Source organism: Podarcis erhardii (assembly GCF_964252035.2).
Source record: "Podarcis erhardii genome assembly, chromosome: 6".
NCBI lineage: Eukaryota > Metazoa > Chordata > Lepidosauria > Squamata > Lacertidae > Podarcis > Podarcis erhardii.
Window position 1 is genome coordinate 95,121,842 of NC_138510.1, and position 21,932 is coordinate 95,143,773.

A 21,932-nucleotide genomic window follows, 5' to 3' on the forward strand; every position below is an offset into this window, starting at 1 on the left:
GCAGGTCTCGTCAGAAAACCTGACAACCAAATTCTGCTGCGGTGAACTGAACTGAATGGTTTTATGAGGGAAAGAAATCCCTGGAAAAAATGGACTGAACCCCCCAGACAAATTAATTCCACATTACTGTTTAGCAGTATTAAATACTTTACAGGATTGTAAAAAGTTCCATAATTTGGAAATAATGAAAACTCTGCTCTGTCTCATTGAAAGAACACCCAAAACTCAAGAAAAACCAACAGTGAGTCTAGAAGTATATGGTACTATCAGGGAAATAAGGTAGAAAGGAGCTTTAGACCCACCCCGCCAGACGTTCATGCACCTAATTTCTTAACAAGAGCTAAATGAATGTACTCTAAAATGGTGTAATGCAGAGAAACAGCACAGAAGGATTGACATGAAGTATCATGTGTCATCATGTTCTCAAGAATATGTTCATCTTACCTTAAATGCTGCTTCTCTTTGAATAAATAGCAAAATATCATTATTTTTTTAAAAAGTTTCAACTTTTTTGCCATCAGTAGGTGCATATGATTGTATATTTATTGGTAAAGATAAACAGTATAAAAATGATTTGTTTTTCAGGAAGAAGGGGCAAAGATTGAGGATGACTTTTTATGTCATATATCTATTGTTGCTGTAACTTGCACCTCCATGGTAAGGGAGGCGTCAAGGATTACACCCAAACTCTTAACGGAAGGCAATGGCACTAATTGGGCCCCCGCAAGAGAAGGGAGTTGGTCCCTCATCCCCATGCCATCCCGACCTAGCCATAGGACCTCTGTCTTTGAAGGATTTAGTTTCAATCGGCTCCCACGAAACCATCTAGCCACAGCTTCCAAGCATCTGGTCAGTGTGTTCGGGGTCGAGTCGGTGTGGCCATCTATCAGCAGATAGAGCTGAGTGTCATCAGCATACTGGTGACAGCCCAGCCCAAAGCTCCGGATAATCTAGGCAAGGGGGCGCATAAAGATGTTAAAAAGCATCGGGGAGAGAATTACGCCCTGCGGCACTCCACACACCAAGGAATGGCGCGACGACATTTCCCTCCCTAGTGCCACCCTCTGTCCCCGACCAGAGATAAAAGAGCACAGCCAGTTACAGGCTATGCCCTGTATCCCCACGTCTGCGAGGCGATGGTCCAGAAGATCATGATCGACCATGTCAAAGGCTGCTGACAAATCTAAAAGGATCAGCAGTCCTGACCCGCCTCGATCCAGTTGTCTACGGAGATCATCTGTTAGGGCAACCAGAGCCATCTCGGTCCCGAAACCAGGACGGAAACTGGACTGAAATGGATCTAAAGCCGAGGTTTCCTCCAGAAACCTACCAAGCTGTTCAGCAACTGCTCTCTCAATTACCTTACCCAGATATGGAAGATTTGAAACTGGGCGGTAATTGGATAGGTCTAAGGGATCTAATGAAGTTTTCTTTAAGAGTGGACACACTACTGCTTCCTTCAGTTCCCCTGGGAATGTCCCCGTGTCAAGGGACAAATTTATAATTTCAACCAGGGGGGTCTGCGCAACATCTGGACACTTCCTAATCAGCCAAGATGGGCATGGATCAAGGAGGCAGGTGTGAACACAGACTCAGAGAGGAGCCAGAGATTGCCGTTGCTACCCAGCAACATGACAGTCTCAGACCTGCTCACTCTCCTCCTTCTCTGACACACCCCACTCTAGGAGAGTCCTGCAAATTGCTGAGCAACAGGCCAGACAGTCCCAGAGGAGGAGCCCTCCTGATTGACACAGCCTTTGTCTGATTGGGAGAGATCCAGTGTGAGAGGCTAGAGGTGAAGGGCAGGGCCAGTGGTCAGTTTCAGCAACATCTCAAGCTGAACGAGTCGAGCCTGAGCAACTCTGCTGTGTTGTTACTTTTTGTGAATAAAAGCTAATTGCATTTCACGCCTCACGGTGTTCCTGCCCTGTGGATGACCCACATGCCTGATGGCTCCTTGACACATGACGTCAGATGACCGACAGGTGAGTGGGCCTGCCCAAGAGTCAAAAGTTTGCCCATGGGTGTGGTGGGGAGATAAAGATCTGGCCCACAGGGCCAAAAAGATTCTCCACTCCTTTCCTTAGCTAAAATCATCAGCAGGACTCCTCCAAAGCAGCTTCACTGGCAAATTGCACGCATGTATATCATATATATATAGGGACGTGGGTGGCGCTGTGGGTTAAACCACAGAGCCTAGGACTTGCCAATCAGAAGGTCGGCGGTTCAAATCCCTGTGACGGGGTGAGCTCCTGTTGCTCGGTCCCTGCTCCTGCCAACCTAGCAGTTCGAAAGGACGTCAAAGTGCAAGTAGATAAGTAGGTACCGCTCCAGCGGGAAGGTAAAGGGCGTTTCCGTGCGCTGCTCTGGTTCGCCAGAAGCGACTTCGTCATGCTGGCCACATGACCCAGAAGCTGTACGCCAGCTCCCTCGGCCAGTAAAGTGAGATGAGCGCTGCAACCCCAGAGTCGGTCACGACGGGACCTCATGGTCAGGGGTCCCTTTACCTTTACCTATATAATGTATATATTATTTTCTTCCTGTGTTTGTCTTGATAACACTACCTATATTTGATCGTTTATTGTCAGCAGACCAAATAATCTGAACAACATGACCAAGAAATGTTGGTGAGGCAACTGTGGGATCTCAAAAACATTCCCAGTACTGCTTTGCAGTGATTTTCCTTGTTTTTAACAGGGAAGCCACAAATGTGATCAACATCTTTATCTTCTGGAAATCATACAATTGATTTCAATGTCCTTAACACGCTTAACTGGCTATGGGATTTTGTGCCATCGGTAAGATGATGGGCCCAGAGATTTTTCCTTGTCATATATCTCAGGTATATGACTTGAGAGATTAAAATGCCAGTTGCTGCTTATAGTCAATCACAGCAGTATCTCCAAGAGCTCATTTCAACAAATTCACATTGTGAAAAGTTTGTGACAAGTCCGTTGAATTGTCACTTAGAACCCAGCATTCATATTTTCACTGATTTGACTCACTGACCATATTACAACAAGGGTACAATATTCTGGTGCTGTTTGGGAACAATTTAGAGGGTGGGCTTTGATTAATGAAAGCCCAACATTGCTTGGGGAGGAAATACCTGAAAAATTGCTGCTTCTCCTAGGGAAGAGGATTGCCCTGTTGCAAAGTGCTCTTAGCTGCTCCCAACTTTGTTGCCCTGGAAACTCAAAACACTTGGGGAATCTTGCATTAAGTGCTCCAAAATAATGCTTTTAAAAGTTTGCTTCAAGATTATGAAGGAAGTTAGAAGAGACTTGAGAGTTTAGTACTTGTAATATTTTAGAAAATTAATTACTGTATTTTTCGCTCTATAAGACACACCAGACCACAAGACGCACCTAGTTTTTGGAGGAGGAAAACAAGAAAAAAAGTATTCTGAATCTCAGAAGCCAGAATAGCAAGAGGGATCGCTGTGTACTGAAAGCAGCAATCCCTCTTGCTGTTCTGGCTTCTGGGATAGCTGCGCAGCCTGCATTCGCTCCATAAGACGCACACACATTTCCCCTTACTTTTTAGGAGGGAAAAAGTGAGTCTTATAGAGCAAAAAATATGGTAAAAAACATGCTTTTCTTCTATGCTGTTTAACACCCCAACCAATTTGCTCATTTTAGTTATTGGCAATAGTATATTCCCATTTTGCCTCAACTCTTCTGAAAGCCAGCTTGTTACTGCCAAATTTCAGTTGATCCAAGGTGTCACTCCATTTAGAGAAAGCTGGCTCCACACTCAAGACTTGCTGCAATAGACGTGTGAGTATGTAAAACGACAATGCACATGGTTGAAATTTTAAGTTATTTATTTCAGTAGGAAAATTCTATTTTTAAGTCCATACTTGTAGCCATGTTGAAATAGCTAATGCAAACACGCAGTTCAAAATGCACGCGCGCGCGCGCGCGCGCACACACACACACACACACGTATTAAAAATCGGGAGGAAAAAGGAAACTGCACATCACTCATTGAGATCATAGTGCATTCAACCTCAATCAAAATGGTGCTTCAGGTCAACAGGGAAGAATATTCATTAAAAATGGCTTGTGTTTTGCATAATGTGGACTTTGCATCTCTTTCTTTCTCCCCCTCCCATAAATTAACTTGTAGTAGGTTATGAGCAGCATAAGCAATAAATTAATTTGTAATTCAGGATTCCAGGAATAGTAGTAGTTATTGAATTTGGACATTGCTGAACAATCCAGAAGGAAAGCATCTTTCTCCTTATTTCTACATTGCACAAAAGAAATATTTTTGGCTTCTTGGTTGTTCAACAAGGCCAAGATTCAAGAACTATCCCAATATGGACAGTAGCTTCCTTCATCTATACACAACCTTTCATAATGAGTCTCTTATGATACTGCAATATCCATTTCTAGATGTGAACATTTACTTTTCACAACCTGCTGCTGTCAACTGCTTGCACTATCATATCTGAGGTTTAGACTTAAAAATATATTCAGTTATGATTCACATGGGTGGGGGGAATATAGCAGTTTCCTCAATATCTGAAGAAATAACAATTGTTTCATGAACATAGCCTTCAGATTTATTTATTAAGTTAATTTTACTCAAGTTTAATTTTGTTTCTCAAAACCCCAGTACATCAAAGCTTAAAGACAAATGTGTTACGTTACTTACCAAGTTTTGCATAGGATTTTTTCCTGATGACTTCCATACATTGATATACTTTTTAAAAAGGAAACATGCTTTCTGTATGAGTGAGTTCAAATAATAAACCAAATTGGGGGGGGGGGGCATGTGCCAATAGGTGACTGAAAAAACCCAATGAAAATATTGAAATGCTTTAGAGATTATTTATATTTAGGTAGCGGGAGTTCAGATGTGACCTGGTCTACCGTAAAACCTTAGGTTGCTAGTATGACAGAGACATTTCAAACACACAGCCTCATGGAGTGCTCAGTTCGTAATTAGGTTGAACTAGCTTAAAAGTCCATATTGTGTGATCTCCAGAGCTGCTCTTTTAAATGACTCAAGGGCTCACTCACTCCAATGGTGCTGATGAGAGTTGGGTTGGGCCTGGCTGCCCTGAAGTGCCCAGCTTACCATAGGACCTTACCACCTAGCAAAGGTCTGAATTGTCATCCAAATCAGCTCTATACTATTGTTCAAAAAACTTGAGAATGGAATGAATCAAAACCACCGGGTCCACTACTATTCTAATACTGAACTTCAAAGCAAAAGGAAGGCAAGAACAACTGAGTTATTATACTGACTATTCAAAGCTTCAAGGAGGCTTACATGGGGCTCCTTCAAAAAACAAAACACAATTTGCATGAATGGGGTAATGCATAGGAATAGTGATGGTTGGCTAGCCCAGTTGGTCTTCAAACAGGTAATTAAGGCACTGGCAAACATCTTATGCAGATATGTTGTGCCCATCATGCAATGATGGGCAGGAAATGGCATTCTGCTTTGAAGGGACATTTTGTATCTGCTTATCGTTTTAATTGCAGCGTTTAACCTTAGACACAAGCCATTTTTAATGGAAGAAAGGGAGCAACTTGCAAACAGCAAACTATTAAAAAGGGTAATTTTTCAGGGAAAGGAAAACTGGCTATTTAGTACCAGTTTTAGTGTTTTTCATAGCGGCCAGCATACGAAGTGAGAAAAGTAGATCAGGATTAATAACACTTAGGAATGAAAGAGAAATATGTACAAAACAATGAGAAAAAAAGATGCAACTGGAAAGATCACCTCATGACTGAGCTTCATTTGAAACAGATTTGTGTATCCCTATTACACAGGGTTATAGGAATGTGTTTCAAAATTAGCAAGTAAACTATGAGTTTTGCTTCACAATATTCTTTACACCAGTCTTTATAACTGGTAGTGGTGTGTCTCTAATAGCAACATTCGCAACAGGCATTTACAGTTCTGGTGTAACCCGCAAACTATTTATGCAAGCAATTTCAGGGTCATTTTTCTTACAAACTCCATGTAGGGGGAAAATGTGTGAATCAAGATACAGGTACAGTGCTTGCACCAATTTCCCCCGAATCCACACATTTTCCCATGTACGTTGTCGTAATTTCCATGAAGGAAAAAGTCACATGTGAAGTTGTCCTCACCTGTGGTTTCATTACAAAGATTTTTTTTTTTTTTTTGCTGAAATATGCCAGGAAAGGAGTCTGATGACATTAAACAACTTACATACTGCTGCCCAATTGCAAATGAGCAGGACAAGAACAAAATTATCTGGGATGGTAGAATGAGTGAAAAACTAAGTGAAACACCATTGTGAAACAACTGATCCCTAAAGTTTATTGCATGGAAAGTGAAGAAATCTGATATATTTGAAGTTAAGCTTGATAAATTCATTTAAGGAGTGCTATAGAGATTCTCTAATCAAGGTGTTGATAACAGTAGTGTGAAAAACAGGCACAGTAGGAGGAAGGTATTCTGTATTTGCTGTATGTTTTCAACCTTAATAAGGGTGGTTTTTTAGATTTTAACAGGAGAATTTTACTCTTTTGAATTAAACATTCCTTGTAGGAAACTTCAAAACATCTTATTAAACATCTTACCAAATTGTAAACTAAATTACTGTAGCACAATCAATTTCATTTTTACAAAGTGCTCACAGAAATCGGCACATAACTCAGAGAGTGTGAACTATAGTGTGAATCGTTTTGTTAAAATCAAAACATCACTTATTCAAGATACTAAGACTACTTGACTGGTTTAAGGTGGAATAATACAAACATAGAAATATATATATATATTTAGCAACCAGTATCTGAGGTCATAGGAAAAACCTGAAGTGTTTTCAATTTATCACTGTCAAATAAATTTGACAAAGAATTCCTGCTACTGTTAAAATTCACACAGGTAGCATAACATTTTTAAAAGTTACTTGTGATAACAAGCGATTAAAATGCCTCATTCAAACACAGATTGGTTTAATATTTTTTGGATGGGAGCCTTGTTTTAAAAGCCATTTGTTTCAAAGTAAATAAATTTAATGGAATTCATAGCACTGTGGTGTGAAATTTTACATCACAGGATTTAACACAATGCCTTTTGAATGATATTATAGTAATTAAATAGTTCTTTTTACTGATATTATATTTAAGACTATTCATTTACAAAAGAAACTATAAAAGAAATATTATAAATCAAGCCTCCTTTTACCTCAAATTTTTGGTAAATGGGGGGAGGGGTGTAGTAACATGTGGCTATATGTAAAAAGATGTAAAAAGCTTATTTTTGACAATTTGACCACCTCATAAAACTGGAATGGCTCAGTAGTTGTGCGTAATATTAAGACAATCTAAGTTCATGTAATGTATCAATCGTGTTAGTTGAAACCTATGAAATTGTCACAACTCTCTCTGCTAATTCTCATAAACCAGAGAAAGCAGTTTCATTTTCAATCAAAGCTTTCTGATAAATATATTATATTTGAAGCTGGATAAAAGCATTGGCAAAAGGTAGTCAGGACTGTTTGCCAGCTTTTAATACTGTCTTTCCTATCCCGGTTTGGTTTTGAGTCAGTCAATTTGTGGGACCATTGTGTGTGTGCTGCAGTCACAAAAACAATAATCTCCATTTAGTGTAGATTTTGATGTGATGAATTGGTCTCATGAACACTACAAAAGGTTGTCTAGATTGTAGCTAACCATATCCTTAAAAGACTTCAAAACTAATTGAAGAGGGATGTACTGTGCTATAGACAGAATATTGAAGAATTTCACAAAGACCCATTTAGCGTGCCAAAAACCTAATGAAGTACCACGGGGGGGGGGGGGGGGGAGAAATGTAATGTGAATTGGCCCTCTGCTTTTTGCAAACCTGCGTCATATAAAGGGGTTCCCAGTTGCATCTCTCTACTCATAAAAACATGAAGAACAAATATGGTTAGCCTGCAATGTATCTACACAATTGTTTTCTCTCTTTCTCTTAAAAAAATAAAAATTCCACAGGATTACCTTCCATAATACTAAGTACATACATTTATAGTGTTGTGTTGAAGTTGTTTTTCATTTTTTTTTAAAAAAAAAAGCTTATTCTGAAAAGAAACATGTAGTAATTTTAAAAAGGAAAGTTGTGCAAATTCTGTACAGTAATACTGCTGGCTATGAAGATGTCTCTCTCTCTCTCTCTCTCTCTCTCTCTCTCTCTCTCTCTCTTAATGAAACACCCAACATGGGTTATTGTGGGAGACATGTAAACTAAGTGACACAGAACAAGCAAGTGACATGACACCACTACAAGGTCAGAACTGAACATTCATTCCTCATGGGGCAAATATTCAAAACCTGTTAATGTTATTATGGGAAGAAAAAAGGAGCAGATTCAAACGTCAATCACTTAGAAATATGAACTTATATTTGCAGCTTCAGAGCATCTTTCATGTCGTTATTATTCTTTTCCTTTGCAGACGGCTGCCACTCTCTGCCCTATTCTAACTAATTAGGCGGGAAGCTCTTTGGAAAATTTGGGCTCTGGAAGTATGAGCCAGCAAAATTCTACTCTGAAGCAGATAAAAATAAAAAGATTGTTACTCATCTGTGAATAAACTTAGAGCTAACGCATGATAATCTGCAGAATGAATACAATCTTTTCTCTTATTAACTAGGACTGCAGTGCTGTGGTATATTCCTACTTGCCTTGTTTTCATTTGATTACCATCATCGGAAGGTTCTGAAGAAGCCTCAAAGCATTTCAGAAAAGAACCACATGCAAAAAAGAAGAGAAAAGAGAGACGCATCTTTGAAATGCAATTATTTTCCACAAATGTGGTCAAAAAGTGTAGTTACACATTTAATTTTCATGCAGGAAATAATCCACTCTTTAAATTTTTATTCTATCAAGGCTTTCTCTCATGTCAAGTTCTTACTTTTCTTGGTTATGCTGAGAGTTGCATTTTGTGAGCTTTTGCTACGGAGATCTGATTTCTATATCTGATAGAGAAGAGTTCAGTGTAACTCAGAATTCCAAACTACAAATACAGGCATTGTGCGTCTCAATCTGCAAGAAGAGATGTGAAGTAAGACTGTCACTTGTAAAATGTTATCAATGCAACAAAAGATGGGGCTTTAAACGGTAAACAGGCCTGTTGAAAAGCTGTACAATGCATTGTTGGGGAAATAAAAGAGTGTCACCCATTTGAAAATACACTGAGGAATAAAGGCTCAGTTCTGACCTGATGATATTTCCCAGAGCTTGCTTTACCAAATCCTGCAGACTATTTCTATCAGGAAATTTACAACCAAGAACTCTGAAAAAGGAGGGTGTGGTGTTTTAATGTTCAGCTGTTGTGCCACTTGTCGGAAAGAAAATCCCCATATACAGTACTAGATTCCACAAAGACAGTGCTTTGAGAAAAGAGAATAAACTTGCATATATTACATTTATCACATTCTAAGCATAAACAAATAAAACAGTGATGCCAATTATCTGAGCCCCCCAATGCACTCATTGTTTTAAGCTGCTAAGCATAGTAACTGCACATTCTTCAAGAACACACAAGCTGTGGCCTTGTAAACCTGCCCATTAACACAACCCTTAAGCAGTACGAGGTTTCCTTTTACAAAGAAACAAAGATGGACTTTTAAATTCAAAGATAACAAAGTTAACACAAATGCGAATGAGCTACATCTGATTTAACCTAAGCACGGCACCGCCAGAGGTTTCTTTCTTTCTTTCTTACACACACACACACACACACACACACAGAGAGAGTATTTGGTGTTTCATGTTGGGTTTCCTGTCATTCTTTAAGGCAGTGGTTTCCACAGGTCAGTTCAGAAAATATTAAGCAGCAACATGGTCCATGGCAGTTCCTCTTGCACTTCCATCCCCTGAATTCTTAGTATGTTTTTTTGTTCAGTACTTCAGAGATTTGAAACTCTGTTTACCATCTTTGTTCTGGCACAGAAGTATAACTGGGCATGTTTCCGCCAGAACCTCCATCCTCAAACTGGGAGACAGGCAGACAGCATTCAAAAGTGTCATCTTCGTTCATGTTTTGAAGAAGTTTGTCACTCAAAAGTCATCAAGTTGGCAGGAACCTAAAAACATATGCAATGGTTTTGTAAGGAAAATTAGATTTCTAGGTTATAGCTCAGCTCTGGTGCAAAAAGCAAACAATGGCTTCCTGTGAGGAATGGAGAAATCTGTCAATCTTGGTTTTGCTCCGTTTCTCATCTTTTAAAATCTTAATTCAGTTTCTCATATTTTCACATCAGTATGTGGTGTTTAGTTTTAAAAGCTCTCATTAAAATTCATCAGCATTTTTAGTGTGTATTTCTTCTATTTTCGGCTAATATAATTTCTGTAAATTATTTTCACTAATAGATGCGTTTCAATCTATATTTTCCCCAATATATATATATTTAAAAACACATTTTTGTTAGATAACTGCATCACAAAATTCAGAGAAGTACAAATTTCAAACTCCATGTATTGTTTTGGGAAAAGCAAATTAGGTAGGTTTGCAGTAAAATGTGAACCAGCCCCGTCTCCATGCCTACTTCCTGATGTGAAAATAAACCTTAAAGTATCTTATATTTTGGGTATCATCTCCAAAGGCCTGTGAGCTGGAGATTGCCCACTACTGTACAAGTTGGCTTGATTGTGAGGAAAAACATAAACAAATGTCTATTTTGTTTTCTTGCTTGCTAGTAGAACTTGTGGCCTGAATTAGGCAGAATATAAGGGGGCAGTCTCTCCCCTTGCTCAATCTGGAGTTGGAGTCCCTGAAGAGCACCTATGACTCTTGATAAGATAGCAACAATAAATGTTATTGGACTGGGTGTTGTTGTTTTGCAGTTAAATAGTGATCTTATTCAGAAGGCAATTTATTAGCCTTGCTGAGAATATCACTCAGCCATTCACCACACCACGAAAAATGAAAGGATGCTCCTCTTCATATTCCAAACTATAATGTACTATAAGAGCATACATTCAATGATAGACCGTCCTGGACAAAGGAAGAAATAACAGATGTTCTCTAGGCAATCAAAAAGTTGTTTTCTTTACCACTGGAGAGCTACACATTTCCATAAGGTCAAAACAGAAGTGACTGTAGGAATCCATTATTAGATTGCTCTTCCTAGTGAGATCCAAAGTTGAGGCACAACCAGTTGCAACCTTCCTAATTTCTTTGAATTTGAATAATTTTTCCTTCTACAGAGAGTTTGAAGGCTGGTCAGAAGTTATAACAAGCCTCTGGCGCACCCAGAGCCAATCAGCTGACTGGTACTGAATGCATGACTTCAAGGAGATTGCAGTAAATCAGTTGATTGGCAGTTATAGCAACCTCCTTTAAACTTTGACATATGTCAATCATTTAACATCACTATGAAAGCAGATGATTCATGTGGGTGGCCCCACCTACCAGTCAAAGTTGGCTTGAGGGGGATGGGGATTTAGGAATCTGGCCCACTGACTGGATCTAGTTCCCCACTCACAATGTAATCTAATGCCTAATATTTGTGTAGGTCTGATTATTTTTTGAAAGATTGTTTCTAAATTGAGCAAAGCCACTTCTTATGTATTTTATACAGATATTGGGAAAAGATATAATAATAATAATAATAATAATAATAATAATAATAATAATAATAATAATTTTTATTTATACCCCGCCCTCCCCAGCCAAGGCCGGGCTCAGGGCGGCTTACAAGCAATAATAAAAACAAGTTGAATGATTACAACTTAAAAACAAAATTAAAATACAACATTAAAATATTGAAACATTAAAATATTAAAATGTAGCCTCATCGCAGGAGGAGAAAGGAAAAGAAAAAAGAAAGAGAGGGAGGGAATCAAATTGGCTCCAAGCCAAAGGCCAGGCGGAACAACTCTGTCTTACAGCCCTGCGGAAAGAAATCAGATCCTGCAGGGCCCTGGTCTCATGAGGCAGAGAGTTCCACCAGGCCGGAGCCAGAGTTGAAAATTTAACATGGCATAGTAACTTAAATTTCACAATAGGGGCAGAAGGGTAAAGGTTATCCGCTCTGGATGTCTTGGGCTTGGTTTACATCTCATTCCTATGAATGCTGGATAGGTATGTAGTAAGGAGTGACGTCTGCTAGCAAAAAATATTGATATTGTGCTCATGGAAAATAACTATACTACTACGTTTTTCAGCCGTACTAAGTCTAGAGATATGTTTGTCTGCAAGTGGAATAGACTTGTGCAAATGCAATGGGACCCCTTCCTCATTTCCTCCTCCCTGCAGCCTCAAAATCTGAAACAAGTGGGTTGGGGGTCCCAGGGTATAATATGAAAGCACATGAGGCCAGTACCTTGCTGAAACTGAACAGGTCTGGGAATGGTTAGGGCTTGGAGTCAAAAGTTTGCTGCTTTGGTTACATGGTGGAAGAAAGGCACCATATAAATGTAAGAAAACTAAAATTAAATAACCATGTAAGTGGAGCACATTTTGAGGGAATAAAACAACATAAACATATATAAAGCAAAGCATGATTTCTAGAATTGTATGCTACAGAACGGAATCAGGATTCAATAGCAAAATAGTTATACAATGGTCAGCTTTAAAAGATAAATCATGGAGGGCATTAAGAGTGGGTAAGAAGGGAGAGTTTCACAGGGCATAAAATCTGAAAAAAGTTGAATATAATAATCTGACAATTATGAACGATATATATTTATATACCTATCCATTCCTATGAATTACTTCTTAATTTTCCTTGGAAAATGGCGATTCATGTAAATCTTTAACTTTGTTTTCATAATCTTGCTCAAGGCCCTCAAAGCAGACTTTATTTTTTATTTTATTTTTTTAAAAACTCCTCTAATGCAATCAATGGGAGCCATTTATTTCTTGGACTGTATGAGGAAATGTGACACATAGCCCTAATGCTGCATTTTTGATTGCTTGTGTATTTAAATGTGTCCCATGGGAAATAAATGCAGACCAGGAACTCATTTTTACATGCACTTAACATGCACTCATTGTTTTAAGCTGCTAATTAGAGATATATGAAGCTACCTATCTTCACTAACGCCAGGAGCTATTAGAAGAGACCTTTGTGAGAACTGAACAATGGTTATTCAGAGCAAGACTGAAGACTGACTTTTGTACAGAATTGTTTAATATTTAGCACTCATTGCTAGTTGCCAAAGCAGGCCATAATTCCCTCACCTGTTGTCTGTTGCTTTGGCAGGCAGCACTCAGATGCTTAAACCACAGCATTGCATTCATTCTGTTACCAGCTTGAAACTTGTATGAGTTCCCTAAATTACAAAAAGAGGGGGAATTTTCTATCATGAATAACAGACTTCAAGTTAAACTCTTAAAAATGAATAAAAGAATGGAAGAAATGGGAAATAGAAAAATGGATATTAATGTATAATCGTAATCTGAAAGATACCACATATTTTAAAAGAATCCCACCAAACACGGCCCTGAGTGGTGTATGGTACTTGAAAGGCAGGACAGAAATTTTTATTTAAATTGATATGAACACAAAAATGAAAATATCTACCTGCCAAGTAAGGGGTGCTGTAATCACATGTCTAATATTTCACTTCATGCAATAGAACCCTTGAAAATGTTAGATCTCTGCTCAAAGGAGGAGGGGAAAGCTATCCACTGAGGCTCAAATTCCTGGCATACAAACCAGGAGTTCTTGAGATGATTAGGTAATTCCCGTCCAGTCTAGCTTTCCACATCCTGGATTCTGACAATATGGGGTTGAGAGCTTGATGGGCAAAGCAGTAACTGTTACATCTGCCCTGACTTATCCTATACAGTGTAGAACTCAAACTGACAACCCCAGTTCTGTCCAAGGCTTTAATGCGTAAATCACATTGGTATATAAGGCAAGTTAAAGGTTGCAGGATTCAGCACTGAAACCACTAGTATGGAAGGCTCAGAAACTCAAGCTTTCAGATCATTTGCAGTCAGAATTTCCCCTGCTACTTCTCAAAAGCAAGGGGAACAGATTTTTTTTTCTTCAAATAAGGTAATTCCTTGAGACATTCCTTGAGGAGATAAGAGAGCCATGAATCGTTTTAGTAATTAGAATTTAAATTCTTTTCAGCTACAATGCTATCCTGAAGAAATACTTCATATAAAGTTCAACTTTAAAAATAGCAATGCCAACAGGCCCTGGAAAGCAGACTGGAAAAGTCACACAAATATTTGGGAACAGTTCTGAGCTAATTTATTTAATGTGGTTGTTTCTGCTTCTATAGTATTTTTCCTGAATGGTTTAACTATATGCAAGCCGCCCTAAAATCCAATCTTGGACTGTAACATTAGATATTACATTTTAAAATATGAAAAAATTCCCTCAAAACATTTCAAAGTGTCCAAACAGACAATAAAATATTCCTATAGTACACATTTTCTTTTGCTGACCAGTGTTTATATGCATTTTATTCTCCTGAGGTTCATTTGCTTCCATAATTAGTGGCAAAAAGGCAATAATCCCATTGTCCCAAAATCACCCAGTGTCCACAATCGTACAGGAATCTACCAAGGATATTCAGTCACTGACCTTTCTCAGAATCTGTGAGCAGGAAGAGATCTGGATGTTCTGGGTCATCAGCCATCATGACCATCCATCCCACAACAGATACAGTCTTACTTGGTGTAGATTTGAACTGGAGGAAAGCAGGAAGCAACGAACAAAGCCACGTTAATGGAAAGAGGAAAAAACAAACAAACCACAAGATATGCATTAAATGCTGCAACACAGAACAAACAGCACTGGCTTTTTACATCATTAATGCAAAATAGATGTTAAAAGCTGAACAGAGATGTTACATATTACATTTAAAAAGTTTGCCTCTCCAATCCAAACATAATGTAGAATTCTGATTTTGCATGAGTGAAAAACAGATGACAGAAAGGATGTACAGTGGTGCCCCGCAAGACGAACGCCTCGCAAGATGGAAAACCCGCTAGACAAAAGGGTTTTCCGTTTTGGAGGCGCTTCGCAAAACGAATTTCCCTATGGGCTTGCTTCGCAAGACGAAAATGTCTTGCGAGTTCCTGCGGGGGTTTTTCCCTCCCCCCCCCTTTTCCTAAGCCGCTTATCAGCTGATCCGCTAAAAGCCGCTAAACTGCTAATAGCGCTAATCCGCTAAGCTGTCAATGGGCTTGCTTCGCAAGACGAAAAAAACGCTATACGAAGAGCCTCACGGAACGGATTAATTTCGTCTTGCGAGGCACCACTGTATACAGCTACTACCAGAATTGGCAATAGGAATTGGCTTTTCAATTTGTCTGAAATCAATTGAAGACTTCTTTCTTACAATGCTCTGCTTCAAATAAAAGTTATTGGCCATTTGAAATCAGAGACGAACAGGACTCAATTTAAGGAAATCAGTTTGTGTACACATTTTGGGATGAGTGTGACTTTAATACCCATGCTTTAGAGACCTGAAGAATTTAAATGCTAAGGAAATGTACCACTGCAGAATCATCAGACTGGAGATTATCACAATGGCTGCTTTACATTGTTTAATAGCTACAGTATACATTGTGCATGGTATGCAAGCTTTGTATACTAAGAGAGATCCAGCTGAACTCAGAAGGCTGCTTCCAGAGCATTTCAAGTAGGAAGATTTACAGAGTTTGGAATTGTTTTTCAAGACTGCTGTTGAGCTGAGTTGGCAGCAGAAAATCAAGATGGAGAGGCTAAGAGAGGGAACTAATGGAGAAAAGCAGGCAGAGCAGCAAGTATCCAGACAGCAGTAATGGTTAACCAGAAAGCAGCAGTGAAAACGTTTGCAGTTGCAGTGTTCCCAATGAAAGGAGAGAAGAAAAAATGTTAATCCTGCTGTCGGGGAAAAAAAAGACAAAATACTGTCCTGGAAAAAGCAAGGTAGCTAAACTATCATCTTTAGCAGTGAATAAAGAGCAGGAAAAGGTAATTAAGAGAATGCATGTTGCCCATTAAATATCTATAATATCTGTTTGATTCTATCTATCCCTCTGGATGAAGATCACATATATCAATGGGAGATGCAGTACAATGCATTGCATACATGTTTTCTTTCTGTCGCCTTCAAGGACTTTGCGGCATAGTAGAAAAGCTGAGTTCCAGACAGCGCTGCCCAGTATTTTGTCCAAGATGCTACCTGCAAAAGCAAAGTGTCATCAGATTAATACCTTTAAGAGACTAAGGCAGTTTCATTTTCATTTTATTTCTTCAGATTTTTTCGCCCCAGCCCATTTCAAAGGGGTCTTAAGCAGGGCAACACTTTCAAAACAAAGACATTCCAAGAAATAAAACAAAATACAACAATATCTTATAGATTGAAACGACGTTCCAAGTTTTCAGCCTAGATCACTAAAGAAATGGGTCTGGCAACTGTTGCAAAAACAAATGCTTCGTATAAATTGATCTCTTCCGAACTGTGCTGCAGTGAGCCTCCTCGAGGGCAACTCAGCATAGCAGGACAGACCCCTTGGTAAGTAACCCGCATTTTGTGGTAATCCACATTTCTTCTCAGTCTAGGAACGAGAAAACTATGAGGAAAACAGGGAGAGCACTGTGATGTGGGGCAAACACATAAAGAAGAGAACTTCCTTTCTAAAAGCTGGGTTTCCACACTAATGCCCGGCAGAAGCACCAAGATTTATGGAGGGAAACACAAGCCACCATGCTCTTTTTCAGCAAGTCCCCTCATGCTTCCTTTTTATCTTTACTGTCACGTACAATCCATACAATGTTCTAATCAAGTAAAACTGGCCTGGAGGCAAAATGTACTTATGCATTTCCTTTTAAAAATTGTTACTTAATTTGAGAAGCACAGATGCAACCAAATACTGACCACCCAAATTAAACAAGATAGCACCACCATGTTAGTAAAAAGAAAAAAGGGGGGGGAAAGGTAAAGGTATGCAAGAATCATTAAGCACAAAAGAAACCTATTCTTTATCTAAATTTAGAGCAAGTATAGATATAAATGTTTTGGTGATTTCAAAGGTTGTCACAGTAGCCTCCATGGTAACATGTTTGAAATTCTAAGAATTTTGCTTTTGCATCCCTATTTAAAAAGACTAAAACAGTCTTTTGAGGAATGATGCCTTATGAGGAACGGCTAAAGGAGCTGGGCATGTTTAGCCTGAAGAAGAGGAGGTTAAGGGGTGATATGATAGCCATGTTCAAATATATAAAAGGATGTCACATAGAGGAGGGAGAAAGGTTGTTTTCTGCTGCTCCAGAGAAGCGGACACGGAGCAATGGTTCCAAACTACAAGAAAGAAGATTCCACCTAAACATTAGGAAGAACTTCCTGACAGTGAGAGCTGTTCGACAGTGGAATTTGCTGCCCAGGAGTGTGGTGGAGTCTCCTTCTTTGGAGGGCTTTAAGCAGAGGCTTGACGACCATATGTCAGGAGTGCTCTGATGGCGTTTCCTGCTTGGCAGGGGGTTGGACTCGATGGCCCTTGTGGTCTCTTCCAACTCTATGATTCTATGATTCTATGATTCTAGTTATATTTATTATTGCCAGCTTTGGTTTTCAGTAATGAGAGCTGATTCAATAAATGCAGAGATGTTTTTCTCCATAGTAGTGGCTTCTCCTAAGATCTGTAACATGCAACAACCGGACCTGATGGAATGGGGGGTCCCTAGGGTGGTGGTAACTGCTACTACAACAGGGGTGGGCATCCCTCAGCCTAATATCAAAAGCTCTCCCCTCTGCAAGTGAACAGCTCAGGAGTCTTGCAAGAGGGATCCTCCCTCTTAAGGCAGGGAGAAAGAGCAAGAGAATAAGAGAGGAAAATGAAAGGAGAGATAACATAACCTCACCCAGTTTTGACTTTGGCCATGTCCACATGTGATCCCTGACAGATTACCTCTAAATGAATGCAGCCCAAAGCAAGAAAATGGGGTAAAGAGACCCTGTTCTGTGCTCAGTAACTCCTTGCCTAGACAAAGGATGTGTGCAAATGGGTTCATAACTGCTCATTATGGGTTGTCTACCCCTGCGCTACTTCAAGAATGCAGCAGTGGCAAGGGCAAGGCAGCATCTACAGGGGGGATCCAGGAATCATTTGACTTGGCTGTGAGTTGCGATGCCACAATTTTATTTGATTTATTTCTATCCTGTCTTTCAACCAACTGACTGCTAAAAGGACGTGAGAAACATTTTAAACAATTCATTCAATGTCTTACTGTAGGTTTTTTGCCTTCTTTCAATACAGTCTTCCTTCTGAGAACGCCTTGAATAGTAACAGCTCCTGGATACAAATGAACAGCTAAATCCTCAGACTCTGCAGAACTATAAAGAAGAATGAGTAAAAGACGGGAATACACAAAATATCCCAATAGCAGTTCTCCAAGCATGATTTAACTTGAAATTAACATCTGCGTTAATGTTGCCATGTCATTTATTGGATTTCACTGTGGAAAAAGTCATTGGCTATGACTTTTGGCTGCTTCAATGGATGTTTCTCCCAGAAGCACAAGTAACGTGCCCTCCAGTTCAGCAAACTAATCTTAAATAAAAATAACTTTCAACATTACAGATAGACATAATACAACTATAATAAATCCTAAACAGCAACATGTTCAGATTCAATTTCATTTTAAAAAACCAAACACCATTCATCTCAAACGTGTGATTTTTAATTATTCAGACCTGGTAGAAAGACGATTTGTTAAGATTCCGAGTTGCAGAAACTGAAAAAAGCAAGAGCTAAATACATGCACAATACCACATCCATGTGCTGGAAACCAGTGACAGAAGAAGCATGGAAGCAGAAAGCTTGACCCAGAGCAGTTAATTTAATCTGTTTCTACATGGCTTGTAGTGAACAGCTGACCAGCTTTCAAGAGGACAAATGTGACTGATGCAACTGTGTGTGTCTCAGTGCATGCCAAGCAGCTTATGTGGGCACAGCCATCCGCTCTCTAGAGACAGTCTGAGAATTTCTGAAGCATCTTGGAAAAATTCTTCCATTCACTCTTCATCTGTTCGTCAAGTGTAAACTTGACAGATCTAACAACCTGAACCTGTCAAGAGTCCACCAGTTTTGGCAAGGCATCCCAGTGCGTATCTTAACTCCAGGTGATGCTAGATTTTCTATGGTTTCTTTGAACTAAGTTTCTTGGATGGTCACAGTGTTATAGAGAAGGAAGTTTAATTAGGAATGTAAAACAGCTGGACGTGTATGGAAGCTTCCAAGCAGTTTTGCATAAAATGCCATTCAGAATGGGTTTAAGCCAATAACTGATGTTCATGCAATTTATTAAAATATATGACTCAGACGGGGGAAGGGCACCAATGCAAAAATTTTAAGAAAGTATTTGGAATATTAAGGCGCTCAGGTACCAACATCATTCCTGCCACCCCAATTACTTTCAACATAATACTTTAATAAGCACATTTAGGCTTTTCCAGATAACAGTGCAATACTTCAAGAAATGAAATTTGCAGATCAGAACAAGCCAGCCACATTCGATAAAGATATGATTAAGACACAAAAGAGGGAAGACCTATTTTTAAAGGGAAAGTTCATTGACATGGTTTGCCAAAGGAAGCCAGAAAGATCAGGAGTGTCAGATTGCACCCACTTCAATATCAACCAAGTCACCAACACCAGAGGAAAAAGTCTGACCCCTGAACACAAGGGGTTGGTACCTGCTGCCCTTCATGTGGCCTCGATAGCCATTTCGTGCCATTCTTGTCACCGGACCAAGAGAATGGTATAATCTGTTCCTGTTGAATTCCATTATAAATTGTATGTATTACACATTTTTAAATTCACAGTCATTATCATTTGTCAGAACACTGCAAACAGGCTTCCTTTCTGCCACATTGCTACTACATCTCAGCATACTTCATTGAGAAAAAAATAACTTTCTTATTTGGACATGTGTTCTTAATATGGGCGCCCACTGTATTTTGGCATTTTTCCTGGCATCCCCACGAATGGTTTGAGAATCAGAAAAGCTGCTTTAAAACTTATCTTTTTAAAAAGGCAGAACAGAACTCTACATTGCTAAACACTTAAAACATATTATGAGAAGCCATTACTACACTTTTGCAGAAAAATAACAGAATAATACCTCAAGTTTTGCCTAGTTCTTGCAAGGAAAGTTATGTGCTAACTGAGGGTTTGTGCAGGGAAACCTCAGGGGCAAACAGACACAGAAACAGAAACACACAGAAACACACACACACACACACACACACACACACACTCAGACACAGAGCTTTTAAGCATGGACTTGTGCCTGCAAAGAGCAGGCAAAAGGCAAGTGTGGATAAGCCCTCCGGATAAATTAGCGTTATTTTTATGTGTAATTATTAGTTTATTTCCTAAATGTTTATACTTATTTACATAATTGCTTGTATCACAAGATGCAGTATTTTCAATGAGTATCAAAGGCAAGGCTGCGCTTACATCGTTTCAAGTAATGAAAGAACTTTTACTTTTAAACAACTTCAGAGCTTAAAAAGAAAAGCACAATTCCCAAGAGCAATACAGCTGATTAAAATGATAAAAATACAACCAGATCCATAAATTTCATTTGGATACAACTTCAATACTTGCTATCTTAAATATTCACTAATTATTTTACAACCTTTGGTTAAGAAACAGTATTTATTAACAACTGAAATTGTTGACGATTTAACACCACATCCATTTCTGTAATGTATAAATCGCTTAATATTCAAGTTTCCAGGTGGTTTACAATTGGGATACGGCATAAAATCATTTAAAAAGAAGAAAAACTCACTTGAAATGCCTGCTTAAATGAATAAATAAAAAGTCTTCACGAAGTGTGAAGAGTTCAGCAGGGAGGGGGCCTGAGTAATCTGAGTGGGAGAGATTTCCACAGAATTGGACCGACAATTCTGAATGCCTGGTTCCTGATTGATATGAGCTATTCATCTATCTGAGCCATTTGGGAACTACTAATAGGGACTCCCCCAAATACTTCAATGACTGGGCAAGTGTATTAGGAGTCAAGTGGACTCAAGTTGCTAAGGGTCTTGTAAATTAATACAAGAGTCTAGAGATGGTATCATAAGGCAGCATATTTTATTAATAATATTTATATACCACTAGATCATAAAAACATCAAAGCAGTTTACAATAAAAACTATGGATAATAAAAACACATAAAAATAAAATAAAAATGGAGACCATCTACTAACAATTATGGAAAGATGTATTCTTAATTGCCTATGTAAGGATGCTAGAATAGAAAGGTTTTCAGCAGTCATTTAAAGGTTGAAACAGAAGGCACCTGCTCAATCTCTACCAATGGAGTATTCCACAGGATTGGGCTGATGACACTGAAAGCTCTATTTTTGTAAACCACTTTGAGGTTTGTTTGTTTGTTTTTACAATCAAGTGGTGTATACGTTTTATGAAATAAAATAAATAAATATTCTAAATTATGCCAGCAGCTTTTGTAATAGCACTTTGCAAAGAAATATGAGCAGAATTGAATATACAAATTAGGGAGAAATTTTATTTAATAAGAAGAGATGAGAGTATTCAGAAATTTTGTAACCCACAACCCACAGAGAGGCTGCAGAGAGGATGCTAAATCCTCAGAAGTTAAAATGAAGTGATTACATTTGGAAAACTGGTGAGTAAAGTTCCTAACACTGAAACAAGTTATTTACTGTTTTGGCTATATATATATATATATATATATATATATATATGTGTGTGTGTGTGTGTGTGTGTGTGTGTATAGATAGATAGATAGATAGATAGATAGATAGATAGATAGATAGATACTGTTTCACACATTTCAGAAGCCAGAGTGAATTGTTTAGCCCCCTGACAAAAATAAATCAACCTTCAAGGACTCTTCCAATCTTGGAACACTGAAAATAAATGGGTCTATTCTGAGTAATATTTAATACCTTAGATAGCACAACTGCAACACCTCTTCATTTAGACATTCCCACAGCAGCATAATATGATCCAA

At 38.8% G+C, this 21,932-nt stretch overlaps 1 protein-coding gene across 2 annotated transcripts in view; it reads right to left on the reverse strand.

The window, feature by feature from the left end:
• Nucleotides 1-3,808: 3,808 nt before the first annotated feature.
• RALGPS2 (Ral GEF with PH domain and SH3 binding motif 2) overlaps nucleotides 3,809-21,932 on the reverse strand; it is a 106,536-nt gene continuing 88,412 nt past the window's right edge. Inside the window, exons 15-20 of one of the 2 annotated variants that reach the window (XM_081865160.1) lie at nucleotides 19,621-19,698; nucleotides 18,153-18,258; nucleotides 16,015-16,107; nucleotides 14,520-14,625; nucleotides 13,160-13,251; nucleotides 3,809-10,058 (exon numbers count right to left, since the gene is read on the reverse strand). In XM_081865160.1, the coding sequence (XP_081721286.1) occupies nucleotides 10,029-10,058; nucleotides 13,160-13,251; nucleotides 14,520-14,625; nucleotides 16,015-16,107; nucleotides 18,153-18,258; nucleotides 19,621-19,698 (505 nt within the window). In that variant the 3' untranslated portion in view covers nucleotides 3,809-10,028. The remainder of the gene's footprint in view (nucleotides 10,059-13,159; nucleotides 13,252-14,519; nucleotides 14,626-16,014; nucleotides 16,108-18,152; nucleotides 18,259-19,620; nucleotides 19,699-21,932) is intronic. The other variant, XM_081865161.1, reaches the window with a different exon arrangement.